The sequence below is a fragment of the Tachysurus vachellii genome, chromosome 18, assembly GCF_030014155.1.
Source record: "Tachysurus vachellii isolate PV-2020 chromosome 18, HZAU_Pvac_v1, whole genome shotgun sequence".
In the NCBI taxonomy this organism is placed as follows: Eukaryota; Metazoa; Chordata; class Actinopteri; order Siluriformes; family Bagridae; genus Tachysurus; species Tachysurus vachellii.
The window spans coordinates 16,544,262-16,568,263 of record NC_083477.1 but is presented as its reverse complement, the minus strand read 5'-3'; the positions used below and the strand labels follow the sequence as shown (position 1 = coordinate 16,568,263).

The 24,002-nt window shown below is 38.2% G+C and overlaps 1 protein-coding gene across 2 annotated transcripts in view; it reads left to right on the top strand.

Moving 5' to 3' along the window:
* Positions 1-24,002, top strand: part of prkcbb (protein kinase C, beta b) — an 84,851-nt gene that overhangs the window by 26,207 nt on the left and 34,642 nt on the right. For both annotated transcript variants that reach the window (XM_060892987.1, XM_060892985.1), the window contains exons 4-8: positions 8,576-8,687; positions 11,843-11,971; positions 18,517-18,673; positions 19,032-19,166; positions 21,648-21,744. In XM_060892987.1, the coding sequence (XP_060748970.1) occupies positions 8,576-8,687; positions 11,843-11,971; positions 18,517-18,673; positions 19,032-19,166; positions 21,648-21,744 (630 nt within the window). The remainder of the gene's footprint in view (positions 1-8,575; positions 8,688-11,842; positions 11,972-18,516; positions 18,674-19,031; positions 19,167-21,647; positions 21,745-24,002) is intronic.

The following is a 24,002-nucleotide window of genomic DNA, read 5'->3' as shown; positions in this document are numbered from 1 at the left end:
TAAAAACTGCATGCTTAATAATGCAAGCGGATAAAAAAAAAAAGATTCGATTTAAAGACTATCTGATTCAACACGAGCAACATTTAACGTTTATTGCCACATTCTTGTCGCTCATGGTTTAATACTGGATTACAAAACTGTCGTTAACATGCCAAAAAGAAAAATTTATGAAGGGGAGAAAAAAAAATGTAATTTGGCTGTTAGGGAATTTTAAAAACTACACAAGCAATAGAGAAAAAAAAAAAAACCTGATTGTTCTTAGAGGAGATAATGGGTATGTGTTTTCTCTGTAGGAAGCTGTGCTTGTCATGATACAGATACAGATACAGCTTATTATTGTAATATAACTTTGTCTCATGATCAAGTTCAGTGATTCCAGTGTGGCCACAATGCTGCGTTTGCAAGCTGCATTTTCAGATGTCAGTAATAGTGTGTGCAAGTCTTAAAAAACCTTTATTGTGCACATCGACATGATTGTCACAGTTACAACTTTACTACATGAGAAAGCAAAAGCACTGTGGAGATCATTTATTTTCAATGAGAGCTGTTGACTTTCAGTGACATGAGCCGCAGCCGGCGTTGCCGACTAGATGTGGGCGTGTCCAGCAATGTGAGAAAGGTGCAAGTGCAAATACTTGTAATGTGCAGCGACTACCAAAGGGAGTAAAGAGATCAGAGCATACGTGACACTGCTTTATTATACACACAAACCAAATCTCCCTCCACCATGTTTCATTTTTAGTAGCAATAAAACCGATTTGTTGTCAGTTGGAATGCTCCACCCACTGCTAAATTTAAAAAGTTATTGAAAAATAAAAAGTTTTAGAGGCATGCGATGGCGAAGCGTCTCGAACCGCTCAGCGTATCTGACTCAAGAGCTCGGACTGGGATTTACTACTGCAGGCTCAAAAGTACAGCTTCTTTTTTTTTTTTCTTCTTTTTTTCCGTTCAGTCTTTTGCTCTGAAATGAAGAGATTTTAAAAGGAATCGAAAGGAAGCATACAAAAACGTCACGGTAGCCTTTTATTTTCTTGCCCTGTCTTAAACGGAGAGCCTTGCTCTAATAACCACTCTAGTGCACTTGCGCTCTGTTACGAGAGAGCTCTCAAAAGCACTCGCTTCCTTAAATATGCTGTTAGCCTACCTGAAAATGCTCTCTTAACCTTAACCTCTCTTAAGTTTACCCTCTTGCTCTCCAGAATGTGCCGTTCTTGCTTCATCAGTGCTTCATCCTGCATAAGCACCCTTACGTGAGAATTGGAGCAAGTTTCTGGAGTTTCAGCAATAATAACAATAACAATGTGATTAATTTGTTATGTGATTCAATGAATGAATTAGTTTTATCTTATTTGTATGTTTCCTGGTTTGACACACACACAGACACACACACACACACACCTGCCCACCTGCAAACATGTGTTTGACTATGCCCCCACTCTGCGAGGAATGAGTCACCTCCTTTTGGAAGAAAGAAGAAGGAAGAAACGTAAAAAAAAAAGCCTAAACTGAAAATCCTGATTTCATTTAACACTAAGGAGAGAGAGAGAGTGTGAGAGTGTGTGAGAGAGAGAGATACACAGCAATGGAGAGGGACACAGAATTTGTGAGAAAGAGAATGAAACAAATAGAGAGAGAGAGAAAGAGAGAGATGTTGATACCAGACATTGAGAGACTTGGATCTGGAATAACACCCACCCACACATGAAGTGGATGCAGTATTTGCTCTCCTCCATAACGTCCACGGTGAATTTGGATTTAATGAGAATACATCAGTCCCTAGATAAAGGCGATCTAATTAGCCCACTTCTATAATTGAAGCCATAAGCGAGGCCCTCTGATTTGCCGCTCTCCTGCGTCTGACTATTTATACCTGTAACCGCACAGACACACACACACACACACACACACACACACACACACACACACACACACACACACACACACACACACACACAATGACAGTGTCAGAGGGCGTCAGTTTCATTATTGCACAGAGTGAACGATGCGTTCAGGAAGAAGCCTCTAAGGAATTAGGGGTGTTTTGTAGGCCACTAGAGAAGAGACAAGGAAACAGATATCTCTCATTCATCTGGAGTGACATCTGGAATCCTTAGAAACTGAGTGTGGATTGAGAAAAATTCAACATCAAAATGACTAATTATGCTAATTATGTTGTTACTAGGGGGCACGGTGGCTTAGTGGTTAGCACGTTCGCCTCACACCTCCAGGGTTGGGGGTTCGATTCCCGCCTCCGCCTTGTGTGTGTGGAGTTTGCATGTTCTCCCCGTGCCTCGGGGGTTTCCTCCGGGTACTCCGGTTTCCTCCCCCGGGCCAAAGACATGCATGGTAGGTTGATTGGCATCTCTGGAAAATTGTCCGTAGTGTGTGATTGCGTGAGTGAATGAGAGTGTATGTGTGCCATGTGATGGGTTGGCACTCCGTCCAGGGTGTATCCTGCCTTGATGCATAATGACGCCTGAGATAGGCACAGGCTCCCCGTGACCCGAGATAGTTCGGATAAGCGGTAGAAAATGAATGAATGAATGAATGAATGAATGTTGTTACTCGTTTGTCGGTCATTTGGGTTGACTTGCACCTCCAAGGTTGGGTCTGAGATATGGTTATTTGAGTTAGAGTAGCCTTCCTGTCAGCTCAGAGCAGTCGGACGCTTCTCCTCTGACCTCTCTCAAGAACTAGGTGTATCTGGACGGTATTAAACCACTTTTTTCCCCTCACTATCCTGTGGATGAAATATTCAGATTAGCAGTTTCTAAAATACTCAAATCAACAACAATACCACACTCAAATTTTTAATGTTTGTGGTTTGTGCGTGTAGGTTTTCCTGTAGGTGTGCTGCTGACTGATTGTATAATCACATGAATGAATAAATTGGCAAGGGCATAATACATACTTAAAAAAAATCTAAATAATGATTATGTACGGTATTATGTATGGTATTATTCATTTATCTTCACTGACAGTTCTCTTTCTCTCTCTCTCTAACACACACACACACTGAACATTTTAACATAGCTTTAACTACCTTTTTTGGTAGTTTCCCCGAGCAAAGGAAATTGAAACACGTAGGAGAGATACACTCCATTCTTCCTATATAATATATAGGAAGAATGGAGTGTATATATATATATATATATATATATATATATATATATATATATAATCCATCTATTAGTCTAACACATTACTCCAAACTCTTACAGTGGGTTCTGGTGGCTGTTTAATAGTATATGATATCCATCCTTTCCCAAAGGGAGATCTGTGCTTTGTGCATGGGGTGGAGTCATCTTCAAAGAGACCACACCCACTCCTAGGGATGCCCCTCCCCCTTCATAGGATAAATCTAATCTGATCAGTGTGTTTGTGTTGTGTATAAGCATGTGTGTTAAACACTCACTAATGCACACACACAAACTCACTAGCACACACACAATAGAGAATACAATTCAAATAATAAATAAAAAATATAACAATATAATAATTTATAACAATAAAATAATTTGTTAAATCATATCATTTCCCTGTCTCTTTTCTGTCTGTGAAGAGTTTAACCCTTTCTCACACGATCCTTGGTGTAAATTAGTATTAAGTCTCAGAACACTGTAAGTGGGTGGAAGCTATAAATAGTCCCACGTTTCTCAAATGCTGATTGGCTGCTGATGATCTCTGATTGACTAAAGGAGGAGTGCAGAATGTGTGTGTGTGTGTGTGTGTGTGTCTGTCTGTGTGTGTGTGTGTGTGTGTGTGTGTGTGTGTGTGTGTGAGTGTGTGTGTGTGTGTGCATGTTCCAGTTTCTCCATGGCTCGATTCCAAATTGCGGACAAGCATGGTAAAATAATATGACAGTACAGACGTGTGTGGATTTGGGACAAAGCCCCTGACTGGTTTGAAATTGTGCTGTGTGACCAACAGTGCAGCTACAGCAAACACTCCTTACCCAAATTCTCTGCTTCAACGTAACACAGCATGATAAACAGGTGACACTGAGACCAGCAATACAGGAACAGAAAGAAAGAGAAACAGAGAGACAGATAAAGTGAGAGTATAAAGGATAAACACTGAGCATGTATTATGCTCTCTCTCTCGCTCTCTCTGTTTCCTTTTCTCTCTCTCAATCTTTCTCGCTTTCTTGTTTTTTCTTACCTGCAGTTGCTGGCATTTTGCTAGTCATGGGCTTTACACATCACCATGGCAACACCTTGGAGGCCACAGGGCTGGATTTTCCATCCTGCTATTCTATTGTGTGTGTGTGTGTGTGTGTGTGTGTGTGTGTGTGTGTGTGTGTGTGTGTGTGTGTGCGTGTTTGTATAGGCGGCTCTTGCACTGAATTGTCACACACACACACACACACACACACCTTGATTTAAGACACAGTTAATATCAAATAATGGAACTCTTTATCTCACTAGATATGAACAGGTTTTTTGATACTTTGTTATTCACAAAAATCCTGCAAGTTTGAAAATACTTTTAGTTTTCTTTCCTATTTGTGCTCCTAAATGTATATAAAATTAATTGTTGAAGTTAATTAACAAATAAGATCATCTAACATACACCCTGATCCAAAGGTACTGAGTGACTGAAATATGTGCTTTGTTGTGTTCAGAGGTGGGTAGAGTAGCCAAAAATTGTACTCAAGTAAAAGTACTGTTACTTCAGAATAATATGACTCAAGTAAAAGTAAAAAGTAGACATCCAAATAATTACTTGAATAAGAGTAAAAAAGTACTTGGTGAAAAAAACTATTCAAGTACTGAGTAACTGTTGGGTAACGTCTAATTTATTTTTTACACGACAACAATCAGACAGACAAAAATACAAAATAATCTTTAGGCAAATTATGGCTCATCCAATCAATAAAATAAATTAAAATTAATTGATTGCAAAATAGCTTAAATTAAAATAATTCAGGTAAATTCAAGTACTTAATAAATAAAATAATAATAAATAAAAAAATAAATATGCACAAGTAACACAAATTTCCAAACCTTTATACTTTTTTACCAGGCAGAACTAGAACGAGGCAGCCCATAAATTCTCATGAACTGTGTGTGTGTGTGTGTCTCCAGTGACAGAACAACAGAAGGAAACACACACATTTAATTTCTTTTGTGTTGTGATTGTTGCACATTTGACGGCTCTTGCGGCGCTGAGTAAAGTTGAGCACATAAAAAAAAACTCGAAACAGCTGAACTTGACAAAACTGCTCTGTTGCTAACTAACGCGTCCCGCCGCTGAGATTGAGTATGGTAACGTGAAGAGACTGCACAACTACGTTTGATTGGTGAAACACAGTCACGTGGTAGAGCCTTAGCGGAAGTTTCTCTCTCTGTCAAAATAAAACATTAAAATTGATGCGTAGAATAACAAAGAGGTAACAAGAAAAGTAACGAGATCATTGTAGCCTAATGTAGCGGAGTAAGAGTACAGTTTCTTCTTCACAAATCTACTCAAGTAAAAGTAAAAAGTATAGTGATTTAAAACTACTCCTAGAAGTATAATCTTTTTCAAAAACTTACTCAAGTAAATGTAACGGAGTAAATGTAACTCGTTACTACCCACCTCTGGTTGTGTTTAATAAAAACTCGTTCTTATGCTAGTCATGCTAGGTTGTGAAACCAAGACGTTTAATAATTTAGACATTAATCAGAGAAAGCCAAACTCATACATTAAGACAAATAAAACAAATCATTCAGGAAATGTTGCCTTTGAAGCAGAGGACTGACTGGACTGCGTGTAGCCGTGAGCCGTAAATGAATGCCTCAGCTGATTAAAGATGTAGTGCTCCATGTTTCTTCAGAGGAAAACGTTTTCTTATGCCGTGACTTCTTTTAACACTGATTCAGCACCGTCTGACATGCATAGTGTCCATGATCACAAAAAGTGTACTGTAGATCATTTTCTTTTCACCCCAATGAACTGAAACCTAATTCACTTTTTCTATAATGTGTCTTGAAATATTGAGGTGCTGTTTACCCTGCTATATATTTCTTCTGGCACAGAAGAGAGTCACAATAGCTTCCACTTCTTTTGTTTTCTTTCATTGACTGTTAGTAGTCAATTCGTGCTTCCTCACATCCTATGTTACCTTTTATGGTGTGATATGATTGCATCCATATTCTTATTTTATAATATTTTATATTAAACAAACATTGTGTATATTAGTGAGTGTTTATAAGTACTAAATGTATTCTAATAGCATGTGTTTAAATGAACGTTTCTTTTATATTAAACATGTACATTTCTATCATTGCGTGTATGTACATATTTATATTAATTGTTTAATCTGTTTATATTGATGCATGTTAGATGACTGGGAGTTTATAACAGTGTGTATTTTTGTGTCTATTTACATTAGCACATTTGTCATAGTGCTTTTGATTTGTGCTTTTGTATTGGTGTCTGTTTTGTTCCTGACCCTACAGTTACTGATTTCTTTGTTTTATTGTGTGCACCTGTTCTCTGTAGTTACTAATTTGGCTGTTTATAAATGAACCCTGTGTTTTCCTTTGAATTATTATCACTCTGTCATAAACACAATCTCTGGAAAAACCCAAGTAAATATTATGCTGAGCGAGAGCACACACTCAAACACACACTCAACACACACACACTCATTCACTCACACATTCAAACACACACAAACACACATACACACAGTCAAAAACATACACACTCAAAGACACACACAAAGACACACACACAATCTGTTAATATTATGTGTTGTGCCTCTCTCTCTCTCGCTCTCGCTCTCTCTCGCTCTCTCGCTCTCTCTTTCTAATAGTATAAATTAAAAATTAAATTGTTTCCCCAAACAAGTAATTATCATTTAGAACTTAGGAGAAGCATCCAGCGAGTGTGTGTTAAATCCTGAAGCTCTTTTACAAAAACAATGCAAAATACAAAAATTGATTTGTCTAAGACTTTTATTGTGTTCAAATGTCTTCATTATTATTCTGAAAAAAAAAAAAATAGAAATGAAGAAAGCCCTTCTGTGCAACACTGTCACTTATCTTTCTTTCTTTCTTTCTTTCTTTCTCTTTCTCTTGCACCTTTTTACCATCTATATTTTTCTCTTTCGCATAATTTCCTTGCCTCTCTTTATCTATATCTTGCTCCTTCTTTTGTGCTTATCTCTGTCTATTCACTTTCATTTTTTGCTTTCACTCATCCTCCCACTCTCTCTCTCTCTCTCTCTCTCTCTCTCTCTCTCTCTCTCTCTCTCTCTCTCTCTCTCTCTCTCTCTCTCCATTATCCCTGCTCCTGTGCTGTGCTGTAGTATAAACGGACCCTCCTTTGACCCCCTTCATACACTTGTAATTGTGTGAGCATGTGTGTGTGTTTGTGTGTGACAGAGAGTGAGCGAGCGAAAGACAGAGAGAGAGAGACATTGTCATTATCTCTCTGCTGAATGGAATTAATTCAGTTGTGGAGGAGACATCGTGTTAGACCGATTTTGTGTGTGCACTTTGTGTGGAACAATAATCTGTTATACGATGATTAAGAGGCACAATATTGTTATCGTGAACTCTTCACACTTCCACTCCAGGATCAGACTGGCTTCCTTATAAGCATGTGTCCTTCTTGAACAAGGCAAATTCCCAATTGAGGTGATAAAACACATTATAAAATGTTGTAATTGTCTTTAACATGCATATCACTTACAGTACAAAATTGATATATAGCTTTATGACATAATGCTAATGAGTCACAATCCATTATCACAGCACACTTTATTAGAATTCATTAGAACACTACAGCGTGGATGGGATGAGAGAAAGAGAGAGAAAAAGAGCATCACCCTAATGCCCTGTGAAGGTTTAATATTTGTCTAGTAAATAATATACAAAGCACGTTTCTAGAGTTGAATGCTCTGGAATTAGACATAAACTTGTGTAAGATTTAGGCTTAGACTGCAGTCAGTGTTTAAAGGTACTATAAAGCGGTATGATATTTTGGAGCTTTATTCATCTTCCCCTGGTCTTGTTTGGTCTACATCTACACATATTCCCTGTGCGCAGCTGCATTATCCTGGACTTTGTTGTGAGGAAAGTAAAAGTGCTATTTTACTTTATTAAACTATTTTTCATGCTGTTAGGGATTTTCAGAGAAACTTGTTCATGCTTGGAAGTAGTATCTCAGTGGTTAAAGTGTACCAAGCTGCTTCTCCAGGGGCCCCTGAGCAAGGCCCTTAAAGTTCATTTGGTCAATTGTATAAGCATGAGGGTGTCTACCAAATTCTGTAAATGTATTTGTATTTTCTTTTGTAACTATTTTCACCTGAAACCATTTTAGTGTTTGTGTGTTTAAGACTATGAAAGAGTTATTATTTAAATAAACTCTAGTTACGGAGTTAAATTTAACTCTATATGTTAGTAGAATTTTAACTCTACTGGAGTTTAGTTTTAGAATATATTCATGCCTCTATGAAGCTCTTGAGATTTCCATCACAACCCAAGAGCAGGAACGAGTGATACCTGAGTATTATTAATGGAATGCATGAGAATGAATATTGATCAGTGTTTAATGGTTGATTGGTTTTTGTCTCTGTCTACAGGACCCACGCAGTAAACACAAGTTTAAGGTCCATACGTACTCCAGTCCGACATTCTGCGATCATTGTGGCTCCCTGTTGTATGGGCTCATTCACCAGGGCATGAGATGTGACCGTGAGTAACGCACTCATAAGGGTCCAAGAGATGAAACACTTTGTGTGTGTGTGAGTGAGTGTGTGTGTGAGTTGTCATGGCAGATAACTCTGTTCTAAATCCCTTGTTACCTTCAAGAACAACCCTAAGTAGCTTACCTATTGTAACCCAAACCCCTAAACTTTATTTCAGATTCAGTTGAATGCTCTCTAAACCCCATCATGACATCCTAACCTGGTTCTATATTCCCAGACTCACTTAATCCTTATTGCCCTAGGTTCCTAAGTAGACCTCTAACCCTGCTGTAATTACAGTTTAAATACTAAATTCTATCACAAAAGCTCTTACTCCATCCCAGTTATCATTGTTCCACCCCCAACATCCAATCTTCATATGAACACTGAGATAAATGCCCCATTCTTACTTTCAGTAACTCCTTCCCAAGTGTCCTAATGATTCCCAAAATACATCCACTCCATTCCAAATACACTAAAGGTGTAGAAATGTGTAATCTGACCTTATAAACCTCAGTTAAATCAACATTTATTATATATTATACATCAGTGTTTATTATATCCACAAAATGTATACCAGAATGTGTGAACTGATACAGATACAGACAATATGCCGTGTATTCTTTTTCTCCTTTTTTTTTTTTTTTTTTTTTTTTACCAGAAAGCTCCAGACAGTGTGTGTGCCTGCCTGATCTTGAAAGATGAAACAAAAACAGTCATGCAAACATGAGTTTTTCACTGTAACGTCGAGCTTCAAAGCAAAGCTTGCCAATACTCATAGAGAGTGTTGCCAGGTTCCAGCAAAATTCCCTACGTCTACTACTCTAAATCTGAAGCCTTAAAGGAAATGTTTATAAATAGGAGACGGCAGCCACCTTTTACTTTTTCCCCACTCTGTCTTTTAGGGGGTACTGTGGTCTGCGTTTTTGATTTGCAAGATCTGAAAAGCCACAGCAGTAAAACAGACAAGGCACTGAGCTACATATCTTTGCTGGTGCTCCAAACTTTAATCCATCCAACCATTTTGTGTACCACCACATCACAGGGAACCTGGAGCTCTTCCCAGGGGACAAGGCTGAGGGCATGCAGGGCACAATCGCACACACTCATACACCTGTTAACACACTATGGACAATTTATTAATGCCAGACACCCTACAACGAATGTATTTGGGATTGTTTGGGAAGGAAACCAGACGATCCAGAGCAAAGCCCTGAAGCATGGGGACAACATACAGAGGAAGGAATCAAACCCAAAACCCTGGTGGTGTGAGGCAAATGTGCCAAACACTAAGCCACTATGCCAGAAGAAATACAGCCAGATAGATGGACAGAAAGCAGTATAGAAATATAGACAGATAGAAAAATATGTAGACACAGAAGCACAGATTGACAAATAAAGACACCAATAGATAGACAGAAAGAAAGATAGGTGAAAGTTGTTATGGCTGCAGATTATCAAAGCTATAATTAACTTAGTTAGTTTCCCCTTTTCCACTTTGTGTGTGTGTGTGTGTGTGTCTCTATCTGCCTCTCTGGGCCCTCCACACTGTTTACACTCCAGCTAGAACTCGTCCTCCAGCTCTCTTCTGCTTGAACTGTGGAGGAGTATTTCAGCACCTCAGGAAGTAAAGTGTGTGTATTTGTGTGTGTGTGTGTGTGTGTGTGTGTGTGTGTGTGTGTGTGTGTGCTTAGATAGTGATTTATGTGTCACTGAGTGGCAGTATTCATATTCATGCCTTTATCTTTTGTTCATAATTACCTTTGTCTCAGCATCATTAACAACACCATCATACTCACCGGACCATCATCTCCTACTGCGTATGAATCAGATATGAATGGATTTGATATATTTCCTGATCTGACGCATTGATGAAGAACACAGTAAACAACAGGACATAATGCATGGATGGTCATAAAGCATGCCTCTGATGTTTCACATAACTTGACAACAAAGGCTTTCAGCAATCAGAGATCTCTTATTCTCATCATCACCACCATCAGAGTGACCCCCATAATCACAATGATTGTACTCACTATATTTAGCATCATCACTACTACCAGAATCACGATTATTATCATAATCCACTATCACTAATCCATTACCAGCATCTGAGTCACCATCACAAGGACCATTTTTATAATCACTTTCATCAACATAACTATTTTTATTATCACAATTACCATCATATCATAGCCACAATCATCACTATAATCCTTATTACCAACATTGTTATCAGAAATCATAACATGACCATCATCATCATCATGTTCATGCCCATTATCATAATCGCCCCAATCATCACAATAATCAGAATCATTGCATGGCCTTTATCATAATAATTGCCAATAAATGGTAATAGTCACATGACCACTATCATAATCACCATCATCACTGCAATAATACTCACTTATCTACTTATCAATGTCATCATCACTGTAGGAGAACAGTATAGTATAATTATCACATGGCTGTTATCAAAATCTTTACAATCATCATAATTACACCAAGAATCAACACATAACCTTTATTATGATCATTGTCATACCATCTATACCATCCTCCATCTTCATAATGACATTCCATCACCCTAATCAACCTAATTTTCATAATTAATTTCACTGTGAAGATGATCTTATTCATTACCTTCACTATCCTTGTTAGGGTATTTTCATGGCCACAATGACCGTCATTAACATTATTGTCATCAGCATCATCAATACTATGATTTTCATGGTTGATGGTCATTATTATCAACAGCATTATTATAAAACCTCTATCTGGGTTCACATTGTAGTGGATGGTTTCCCTTCTGAGTCCATTCAAGGTTTCTTCCTCATTTTATTTCATGGTGGATCATTCAGTAAGGATCGAATCCTGCTTCAGGATTTCTGTAAAGTTGCTTTGTGAGATATGTTATTGTCGAAAGCGTATCATTATCATTATCATCATCATCAACGTCACATCACCTTAATTATAAATTACTGGATTAACTAAAGTTAGGAGGTTAATTTGGGGTTACATGATACAAGCTAGCTAAAAAGGTAGCTAATATTACCTTCTACTGATGACCAGATACAGCATTGGTTCATTTAAATTCAATTAACATCACATTCAGATATCTCTCTCTCTCTTTCTCTCTCTTTCTCTCTCCCTCTGCAGACTGTATGATGAATATTCATAAGCGTTGTGTTGCTAATGTGCCGAGTCTGTGTGGAACCGATCACACTGAACGCAGGGGACGCATCGAGATCACCGCTAACATCAAGAACAACTTACTCACCGTATGCAGTGAGTCTTGCACACGAGCACTAACACGCTAACGCTGTAGGACCACTTTGACAACATTAAATCAACAATTTATTTGTGATTTAAATGTGATTCATTCCTTATTTATCCGTTCTATAAAGTCATATTTTTAAAGCACGATTTTGCTCCACCACTCCAGTCTGTACACAGGTGTGTGAAACAGGTGTCTTTCCTCCTCAGTGACCACGAAACACATAAGGAACTCAAAGGTTTAAAATTAGTGTGGAAAGAGGAACTGAGTCAGTCAGACATACTTTTACATGCATCACCGTGCTGCTGAAATATCTGGCTTACACACACTATACACCAACACACAGAGAGCCTTATCCCACAATTCCCTAGTCTCACTGACCAGAACCGGAGGATATGTGAGTCATGTTACTTCAGAACTGCTGTCAGTTAATAGACTTTGACATGCAGAAAAATAGAGATTTTACAAATTAGAGATTTGATCTAGTGACAGCTGTGTAAATAAACACAGCTGTCACTAGATCAAATAGATCAAATAAAATAAAAAAAATAAAAAATTAAAAATTAAAAAAAAAAGCTGAGAAATCAGCCTTAGCTTCATTTTCCTTTCCAATCTGTGTACTTTATTTAGGACAGTCCATGGTGCTTAATCATTCGGTTCCTTAAAAGTCCACAATAATCCTCTGTAAGACAAATTCTCAACTCAGAAAATAGTTTCGGCTGAAACATGAACAATATGGTTAATTTAATGCGCTCATTCGTCTACATTGTTGTTTCTATAGTAACAGCCCATTTCTGGAGACAAAGACTTTCGGAAGAAAAAAAACTTACTACATTCATTAATTATTTTTTGTTTTAAAATCAAACTGTTTACCTTTGCTATAATGTAAGTTGTAACAGGAACTAACTTGTCTAACATTACATATATTAGCCATTAACATAATCTGACATTAACTGATGAAGGATCAAGATTAATGCATTATTTTTATATCCTGAAATAGTCTGGTGTGTTATTTCTTACATAATTTCATGTAGATGTAAAAAAAAACTGTGAAAAAACAAACAAACAAACAAAAAAAAAAACATTCTCATTAGTACTGAGAGTGAAGACTGACAGATTTAGTAACTCGGTCCAAATCGTGATGCTACGGCTACAACATTTCATTGTGTTTGGTTCCCTCTAGCGGTAAACTCAGAAACAGCACACTTAGCATAATGCTATTGAAGATGCTGTTTCTTATAACGGCTTCACTCTATTGAAGTGTAGCTAGACAATATGTGACATTAAAAGATGAAACAAAATAGACAGATAGAGAAGGAAAGCAAAGAAAGCCCACAATCAGAAATCACTTCTTATTATCATGATTTAGCATAGTGGCTATTGAGCTACTGAGGCGAATTAAAGCACAAAATAAGTTTATCTAGCATTAATACTGGGACAGCTTAGGTGCTTTTGCAGATCTTGAATATTGTACTTACAAATTGTTAAACAAAAGCGCTGTTTAATGATATTAAATCTATTCTGATTGGCCTGAATGTGTTGATTAATTTTCCATAACAGCAACCTCGACTGTGGGCTTGAGCTCAGAGACTGGCTTCATTCCTATTAATGTCTTTTTTTGCGTGTTAGTTGGTAGAAATTCTTGGCAAAATTAGCTAATACTTTATCTACATATGGTCGTGTGGTCAGCAACAGATGGTGAGAGAGATCGTGATGGTGTGAGAGCGACAAAGAAACAAAATGCAGATGGAAAGCGCTCAAGACATGACGAAATTGTAGTTCTCTGTTTGTCCAGCAGGTGGTGGTGTTGTTTAATCATGCGTCTTAGAGCTTATCTCGCTTAGTTCAGTTCTGTGGCGCTTTCCTGGCATGACGTTGCATGTGCATTTGTGTAATGGCCGAAAAACTGAAAGAAATACGGATTCATAACGACAACAATTCCAGAAAATTTAAATAAAAGGTTGGAATAGGTAGAAAGAGGGAGATTGGTGTGGGGATGTCATTAATTCTCTGTCACTTAGACGTGCTGCTACAGAGGGGTGGGGCAGGGATGAGTCAAACACACAGCAAGCCCAGTGATACACAGCAGAATATAAAATGACATCTTTTTCAGGTTTATTTAGGTTTCTGTCTAAATAGGTTTTGGATTTTTAGATGATTTCCAAATCATATTGGGATAGTGAGTTAAAAAAATGAATGCAATGCTCAAAATAGTCCAAATTAAGTGTAAACATAATAAACATACTGAAATATTTATAATTTACTTGACAGAGAATGATGCTGCACTACAAAGAGCCCTGGTATTTACTATGCTGTAACTTAAAAGAATTTTATACTTGAAGTAACATTATTTCAATTCTTTAGGTTCATTTTTTAACCTATAACAACTTCATTCATTCATCTACCGCTTATCCGAACTACCTCGGGTCACGGGGAGCCTGTGCCTATCTCAGGGGTCATCGGGCATCAAGGCAGGATACACCCTGGACGGAGTGCCAACCCATCGCAGGGCACACACACACTCTCATTCACTCACGCAATCACACACTAGGGACAATTTTCCAGAGATGCCAATCAACCTGCCATGCATGTCTTTGGACCGGGGGAGGAAACCGGAGTACCCGGAGGAAACCCCCGAGACACGGGGAGAACATGCAAACTCCACACACACAAGGTGGAGGCGGGAATCGAACCCCGACCCTTGAGGTGTGAGGCGAACGTGCTCACCACTAAGCCACCGTGCCCCCCCCTAGAACAACTTGTCACTTTTATTTTTATTATTCATTACACTTGTATTTACAGCTTTTGATGATCTTTTTCTTTAAAAAATACATTAAATTGATCTGACGCATCAATAAATGTGCTAAGAGATTTATGAAATATATGAAATAATATTAAATAAATGTGTAGAAATGAAAAATCTCTTCACCTCTTCATACTGCATACACACACACACACACACACACACACACACACACACACACGTAATAGGTTTCAATCATCACTGAATTGTATTCTTTGGTCATTGTTGCTTGCACAGGGAACTTACTCTGAACAGACAACTAATGCAAATGAAATTTGACATTTCGTTCACGATATTGAAATCCAGCAGCGAGAAAGCCAGTGTAAGTAATTTGTTATTTTTGTCAGCACCATGACAGAGAGAGGAGACATTTCTGTGCAGATGGGAGGTGATGTGTCGTGGACAGAGTGTCAGCGCTTCCTCTCTCCCATTCCTCATAAGTTCTGTTTGCGCCAACTTTTTGTCAAAACACCAAATCAGTCACTTTTTTTCTTATTTTTATTTACTAGCCTGTTAGTGACGACGATAGTGTAGAGTATAAGCCTTGGCCAAACCATTCTTTCAGATCTTTTCCTTGTTTACATGGTAATATGTTTACATTTTGATGTAGAAAGCGACAAACACCGGCCAATCAGCTAAAGTTGTGAGAATGCTGTTGCTTGGCAACTGGGAAAAATGGACACCTAATGTGGAAGCTAGATAATGGCAGAAGCGAGCCATGTAAAGAAGAAAGCTATCGTTTAATCATTACATCACTTATTATGGACAGTGTAAAGAGACAGTGACCGTAGAAGCAAGATCTTTTTCCTCATGTTTCCTCACAAATCTTGTAAATCTTGTACTCGGATGAAATCATATGGTATAAACATGGTAAACAATTTTCCATCCACTACACAAGTGATCTGATATAAAGAATTATCACATGCCTGCCAAATTCTGTATCCACATTGTAAATGCCTTCATAGATACTTTCATGTATCTAATCTACGTGCTCCCTTGTGTGTGCATTCGTACAAAGCGCACTGGGTGTAACGCTCATCAGCTGGAAAATTAAGGTCTGTGCAGTCAAACACACACACACACACACACACACACACACACACACACACACACACATACACACATCCCCTTGGGCTGCTTTCTGTTTTCTCCCAGGATTTTAATCAGTGTAACAGTCGACTATCGAGGTCAAAAGTTTGTTTAATATTTATGAGAGAGATATTAGAATTTCTCTACGATCCTCTTAGTGTGTGGTTGTGTGTATGGGGGTGGGGGTGTTGAAAGCATGGACACATAAAAGCCATTACCTCAGTCAATATCAGGTGTTAAGGAGAAACCACACCGGACTTTCTCCTACAGAGAAACAATAATAATATATTATTATATGAAAATAAAATTATAATAATTATAACAATCAGGCAGTTATAGATGTGCTTTTTGGAGAAAATGAAGTTGTCAGTAATGCGGATGCCTCAAGAGAGATATTAACCAGACCCAAGCGGATGGGATAACAAAGCAAACACGATTTATTAACTAAAATAATATGAAACATCTTTAGGGAAACAAAAACACGGAAAACCTGATGCAAAGAACTAGAAAAAAACAAGCAGTAAGGATAACAACTAGGCGACTGCTAAAATACCACAAAACATACAAACCAAAGATGAAAACACCACAAAGCCACATGCAACACGGAGGGAATAAATAGGCAGGGTAATTAGGAACAGGTGAGTATAGGTCAGAAACGTTAGAACAAAACATACACAAAGACACGCGACACAAAACATGCTGCCAGAACGCCGAGCAGGGTCCTGACAATAGTGGTATAGTATAGTAGTCCCTTGCTGTTGTTATAAGCTTGGTTCACTCTGTTAATTACAAAACACAGGATTCTCTGTATTCTTCCTTCACTTCACGTGCTTGTGCATCTCAATGACATCACACACAGGAGTCACAATGCAACCATACATAACATATCGTAACAGCTGTGAGCTATGAATGATAACATCAATGTAGCGGTTATGTAATGCTGTATATATACCAATAATTATACTCAATCATATTCAATGAGAGATAACGACTTTTGTGTCCAGCGATGCTACAAAGTTGAGAAAAGTTGAACATGCAAATAGAGAGCACACACTGCTTCTCCATCATCTGTTCTGATATCATGCATATACACAACTGCTATATCTCTGATTTGCTGTTAAGTCAAATGCTAGACGCTCCACCGATACACATTATTGCTATAGCAAACAGTAGTAGGAACGTCTTCATAATACAGTGATCTGTGTGAACGTAGCTTTATGTGTTAGAAAGACAAGACCACAATCTCTTGTTGTTATATAGGTTCATATTGCCTGCTTTTAAGGCTTTTTGAGGCTCGTGTTAATTTTATAGCTGAAAAAATGTAGAAAGTTTTTGCCAGGGAAATTCATAACAAATTGTTAAAGCCTAGCGTCAAGACTCAGGCCTAAAAAACTACTAACAGGAACTTAAATCAAAGAAAGTAAAACCAAACACTAACGTACAGAAATAATCAAAGGTCCAGAATACATACACACGGGTTACAAACAGAAGCTAGATGAAGATGATGTGAAAAACAAGAACCTAAATTAGGTGACTTATCACTAAACACAGAACAGGTGAGAACAATGAATAAAGGAAATGAAACATACACCTGAACACTACAAGGTTGCCCTCTGGCAAGGAAGTGTAGTGTCCTAAATATCCCTCCTGCGTTGGTGTGAATAATGATATTGCAATAAAATATTATTGATCCAATAGTCAGTGTAATGAGATACCCTAAGAATGTGAGAGTTATTTATTTATTTATTTATTTATTTATTTGTTCTTAGTAAACTGCCATTGACTAGAAAAAAAACTTGCATTCACTTTTAAGTTCTCTCGGCCACTGAACCTGCAGTGCTAACACAGCTGCTTTGATGGATTCTAATGATAGCAGCATATCCCTTATATCTGTCTGAGCTTTTGATTATTTGTATGATCGTGTCACAGCTTTACTCCGAGCTGCGAACACGGAGGTATCTAATCCCAGCTAGCTAGCTAGCTAGCTATACATTTAAGAAAAGTGCAAGAATTAAACGAAGAAGGTCAAAGGCAAATCAAGAAAGCAAACAAAGGCAAAGCACAGAATTCTCAAATATACTTTAACGAATTTCCTCAAACATACTGTAGGAGTTTTCATTCACATTTCATGCAAGATTTCATTCACAATTACTGTGTGATTGATAAAAGTTGTACAGGAAGTACAAGCCCTTTTCAAGCATGGTGGAATAATATCCAGGGTGGATGTGATGACTAATACATCTACTGCTGTATAAAATTAACAGAGAACAACAGCCTCATTTTCTGACCTCCGTTTGGTTTCTCATGGCCATGTTAAGGTAAATTATGCACACAGTTTAGTACACTGATTCACAGGTTTTTTTGTTTTTTGCCTTCCCTAATAAAAACGAATAAAATTCAAATTCAGATTTTATTGGTCAAATACATTTTATTGGTTTTCAGTTATATATAAAACATTTAGGAAACATATATCCAATCATATAGTAGATATAAATAACCAGAGAAACCTTTCTCCTTAAACCAGACACGAATGTATTAATGTGATCTTGCTTTTAGTGACAAAAAAAATAGGATTCTTGAGCAATATTTAATAGAAAATTTAGCTATTTAGGTTGAAAAAAAAAATCATTCTGAATGAAAATTGTGTCGTTTGTGTATTTTCAGTCAAGGAAGCCAGAAACCTGGTCCCGATGGATCCGAATGGGCTTTCTGACCCCTATGTGAAGCTCAAACTTATCCCTGATCCAAAAAGCGAGAGCAAACAGAAGACCAAGACTATAAAGTGCTGCCTGAATCCGACGTGGAACGAAACCTTCACATTGTGAGCAACTTAAACTTTATCACAAATAAAGCCTAAAAAAAAGACAAAGATTTTTCAGATATAGTTTCTATGAAGTTATTCTCTTATACTAATATACAGTATATACCTTATACGCTTAATGTACACTTCATTAGGAACACTCATACACTATATACACACTATATATACATTATATAAAAGAGAAAGTACATAAAATAATGGAAGTACAGTTCAAGGACTTGAATATTTGGAAACTTGGAATATTTGATTATTTCAGAAACTGCTCATCTCCTGGGACCTGGTGAGGAATTTAAGGCTACACTGTTCACATGCCAACTCTCTCTCTCTCTCTATCTCTCTCTCTCTCTGTGTGTATTAGTAATCTGAAGGAATCTGATAAGGACCGTAGGTTATCCGTGGAAATATGGGATTGGGATTTGACCAGTAGGAATGACTTCATGGGTTCCCTTTCATTCGGGATCTCGGAACTACAGAAGCAAAGTGTGGATGGCTGGTAAGACACACACACACACACACACATACACGTACACACACACACACACACACACACACACACACACACACACGTACACACACACACACACACACACACACACACACACACACACACATACACGTACACACACACACACATACACATACACACACACACACACACACACACACACACACACACACACACACACACACACACACATATACACACACAGTGTGGATTCATCACCTGTCAGTTGCTGGGAGCATGACTGCTGTTTAGTTTGTGTTCCTCATACAATAGACTGCTCATTACATAGCATCAGAAACAAAACCGACCCTTCATTAGCACTTTAAGCAAAATTGCATTGTTGATGATATCTGAGCTCAATGTGTTGTGTTCGTGTGTGTGTGTGTGTGTGTGTGTGTGTGTGTGTGTCCCATATGAGCTCAGTAATGATGATGCATACACTTAACTACACACCTACACACATTTCCTGCTCACTCAGCTTCTCTTTAACTGAGAGGCTTCAAGAGCCTCCCTTTCATTTCTTCGTTACTTTTCCTCTTTCCATCTCTCTCTCTCACTCTCTCTATTTCTCTCTTTTCTTCTCACTTCTTTTCAGCGAGAGCTGAGGACTGATTTAATAAAGAGGAAGTAAATGGCAGTGTCTTCTCTAAGGGTTTTCAAGAGAGTCTGTAAAGGGCCCATTTCTCACACTGACACACACACACACACACACACACACACACACACACACACACACACAGCTATGGACATCTCTCTCTCTCTCTCTTTCTCTCTCTCTTTCTCTCTCTCTTTCTCTCCCTTTGACCTTTTGTTGCTCTTTTATCTGAAAGGAAACAATTCCTCTGCTTATTATATTGTGTTAACTCCCTTTAGACTTCTTCCCTTAGTGTCACTTTCACTCTGATAGTCTCTGAGAGTTATAAAGACCCCTGGGAGCCTATGGACCTTATATCTTATATTAACACACACACACACACACACACACACACACACACACACACACACACACACACCTCATTGGTTTCTTGCGTTCTACAGTCCAGTGGGATGTGATAAATTCCACTCAAGGTGTGTGAGTGTATAGCTTCATATTCAGGGTGTATGTCTGTTGTTCTATTAAGTACTTACTAGCCAGTACATAAGGTTTTTAACAGTATAAGGACTCAAATTCTAGGTAAATATCTTTATCAGTACCAGAGTTAAAATACTATTGAAGAAGCAAATAGTCTGCCTTGCAGTGCTGTTTTATGTTAATTACAGTAGATTTTTATGTTGGAAATGTGTGGAAAATAACCTTAATTCCTTAATTCCAATACATTTTAATGGGATGCATGCAGTAATAATAAATGCTTTATAAATCTTTCAGGGCAGATTGATGTTTTTATTGTTTAGTACTGGACTGCAGTTCATGTAAAAGGTGTTTGGTGATGTTTAAAATGTAGTAAAATAGGATAATAGGAAGGTTGATTGATTTTTTTTTCCTTTAAATCGGTTTATCAGGGTTGCTGTTTAACATTAGTGTTTGTTAAGATTTAACTTACAAGTAACATTTGTGTCGTATATTTAATAAAAATGTTTGAGAGCACATTACAGTCCTATTAGAGAGAGAGAGAGAAATTGTAGAACAGACATACAGAGTAAGCATTAGAAATCAGTGTGTTGACTGTTATTGACCCTACATGGAGATTAGCTTGTCCAAACACTAATTAGCACCATAACACGCTCAGACAAACACACAAACAAACACACAATTGAAGTAATGTTTTTTTTATCATCCACTACCCAAGCACCTACACAACACACCCCAGTGATTTGTATCTATTACATGATGTCCATACTGCAACCGTTGATTGCCCAGATTTCTTTAAGAGATCAGTCCTGATCTAGTCCTGAAGCTAACCAATATGTAAACCGCTGCTGAAACCGGAGGATCAAGACAGAAAGGAGGTAAATAGGCTTGTGGGGCTTTAAATGAGGCTACTAGTAAATTTATATATATATAGAATTATATATAGAATTTAAAAAGATGGACAAACAAACACCGTTATTTTTTCCTGGTTGAAATGTTGGAACAGTCCCATAGTATAATTATAAAAGAGCCTATATCTTGACTTGGGTTTGCGGTTTTAAAGGCTATGTATCTGATGATTGGTTACCGAGACTCTACCTCTGTGACCTTTGTTCACCTTTAGCAGCATGGAGCATAGTTTTGTATTTCGCCTCTTACAGATTTTATGGATTTTAAGTAGTCTCATGGGGCCTGTGACCAGAACCCCAGGCCCCACAATAATGGTTAAACTGCCTTAAAACACACACACACACACACACACACACACACGCACACACACACACACACACACACACACACACGTCTACCAAACGTCTTTCAGTATTGATAACCTGTATTACACTTTGTCTCTTTTTTCTTATACTCACACATCTTACACACACACACACACATACAAACAGGTTTAAACTGCTGAGTCAGGAAGAGGGTGAGTACTTTAATGTGCCTGTCCCACCCGAGGGAGATGAAGGAAATGAAGAGCTGAGACAAAAACTTGAGGTAAGACATCTCTCCGTAAGTGTGTGAGTCTGTATGTTGTGTAGATATTATCACAAAGACACACCACTTTTAAAAAATACAGAGGACTAGAACACAGTCCTCACAGTTTCCCCAACACATTTCTGAAGTATTTTTACTGGCTGTATTCTTTCTCCACATTTTCTCCACATTTTCTCTTTTTGTCAGTTTCCACATACCAGCCCGGTTCTCCTCTATCAAATGACAGCTACCAGCTGGGGATGGTGAAGGTTCTCAACTCTGAAACACACAAACCAGCCAACCAGCCAACGATCATTTTGATCTGATACACATGTGACAGAGCAGCATAGCACACTAAGAGAAAAGCGGTTTCTGCCTTCTTAAGCTTACATTATGTCACAGATGCTCACATGGTGGGCACGATGGTTATTGTTTATAGGTAACATATTAACCCTGTATCACTATATAAACTAATAACACTAAACTAGCAGTCTGAGAAAAATCAACAGTATATCACTGCAATTTCTCTATTCACCATAGTCAGCTATGAGGGACTAGCATAACAAGGGAAATGTACATCGCAGGTGCTATATTTAGCGCTGAGTCATCTTTGCTTGGCTTGTTATCCTTGGCTCCGTCCCTCTCTCCGTTCCCCCACTTGTTGCCTGGAGCTCTGCTTGGTCTCCACCTCCCATCCCCAAGAAAGTCCAACCACGAGTAACCAAAATAGTGATCAAACTGGGATGACGGGTGTGATGACGGTTGTGTCCCTATAGTTAGCAACCAAAGAGAGGAAACAGAATCTGACAGGTATGCCTTGAGCATGTGTAGTGCCACTATAAGCTCTTCGGGGAGGTGATGGTTCTGCTTGTAAAATGGAAGCTTTAAAGATCCATTTTACTCTATGTACTCTGTGTACCAGGAAAGGTTCTCTACTTTTTTAACTGCATTTTAGGTTGAATTCAATATACAAGGTAATGTAATAATTCAATTGAATTCAAATTTATTTGTAAAGCACTTTTAACAATAGACGTTGTCTCAAAGCAGCTTTACAGAACATAAGAAACATAGTACACAAAGTTTAATATTGTACAAAGATATTACAGTATATTACAGTATACTACAGTAATAGATAGTTATATTATAGTTATATTACAGTAATAGATATTACAATATTACAGTACACAAAAGTTCAAGATTAATATTAGACTATTTAAATGTGTTAGTATTTATCCCCAGTGACTGGTTGGGTGAGGCAACTGTGGTGAGGAAAAACTCCCTTAGATGGAAGAGGATGAAATCTTGAGAGGAACCAGACTCAAAAAGGAACCTCGTCCTTATTTGGGTGACACTGGAGGGTGCAATTATAAATATACAGTCCGACAATTAGGTATTGATTAAAAGGTTGTCTGAAATCCTCATAAAGCAGAATCCAGCTGCTGGTACATCTCTAGATGCCTCAGGATCCTCACGGGGGTTGGCCTCTTCTCACTGAAGGTCAGAAATCTTCATGACATGTAACACGACTGGAGGTGGTACAATCTCTGGATTCCTCAGGATGGGTAGAAAAAGAGAAGCAAGCCTCACAGCCTCCCATCACTTTGATAGTATGATGTAATTGCTTAGGAAGGCTGCATAGTGATAGTGTAGGTGAAATTAGACAATTTTGGTAGAGTGATAAAGGTGTGTAGCCTTTATATAACCAGAAGTAAAAGAGTCACTTTATGAAAAGAATGAAATGAATGGGCAACCTTTACATCGGGTCCTTTAGTGTATAGATATTATTGTTTATGCAAGGCACCTAGTCAAATGAGTCAAGGATGTTTGACTGGGCTGCCCAGTGGTGCATGAATCGGAGCCCCCGACTCTCTGGTAATGTATTTAAAAGGTTTGTCTTGGCAATGCTGACTCCAGAAGGCTTTTCCAGTAAATGGTCCATCCTCCATTTCAGAACAGGGAGTACTGGCTTCTCTCTGCTGGCTACTTTTCTTACAGTTCAGGGTTGCTTAGTGGCCTAGATCAGATATGGAGGGACTTGTACAACTTGGCTACCTGCTGCCTTCAGGGGCTTGACATGTGGATGAACTTGGCCGGCTGTCAGATGATCAGGCCAAAAACTGCGCCACTTTACACACAAGAGGAGACTCATCTACAGAATCATTGACTGAGAAAAAGAGGTGCCAGGGTGCAATCCCGTTCGTGGAATTGGGTCACTGGCCTCACGTCGATGTTGCCCTCGATCACTGTTTAAAGCCGGCCATAATTGCTGTCTTAGATGA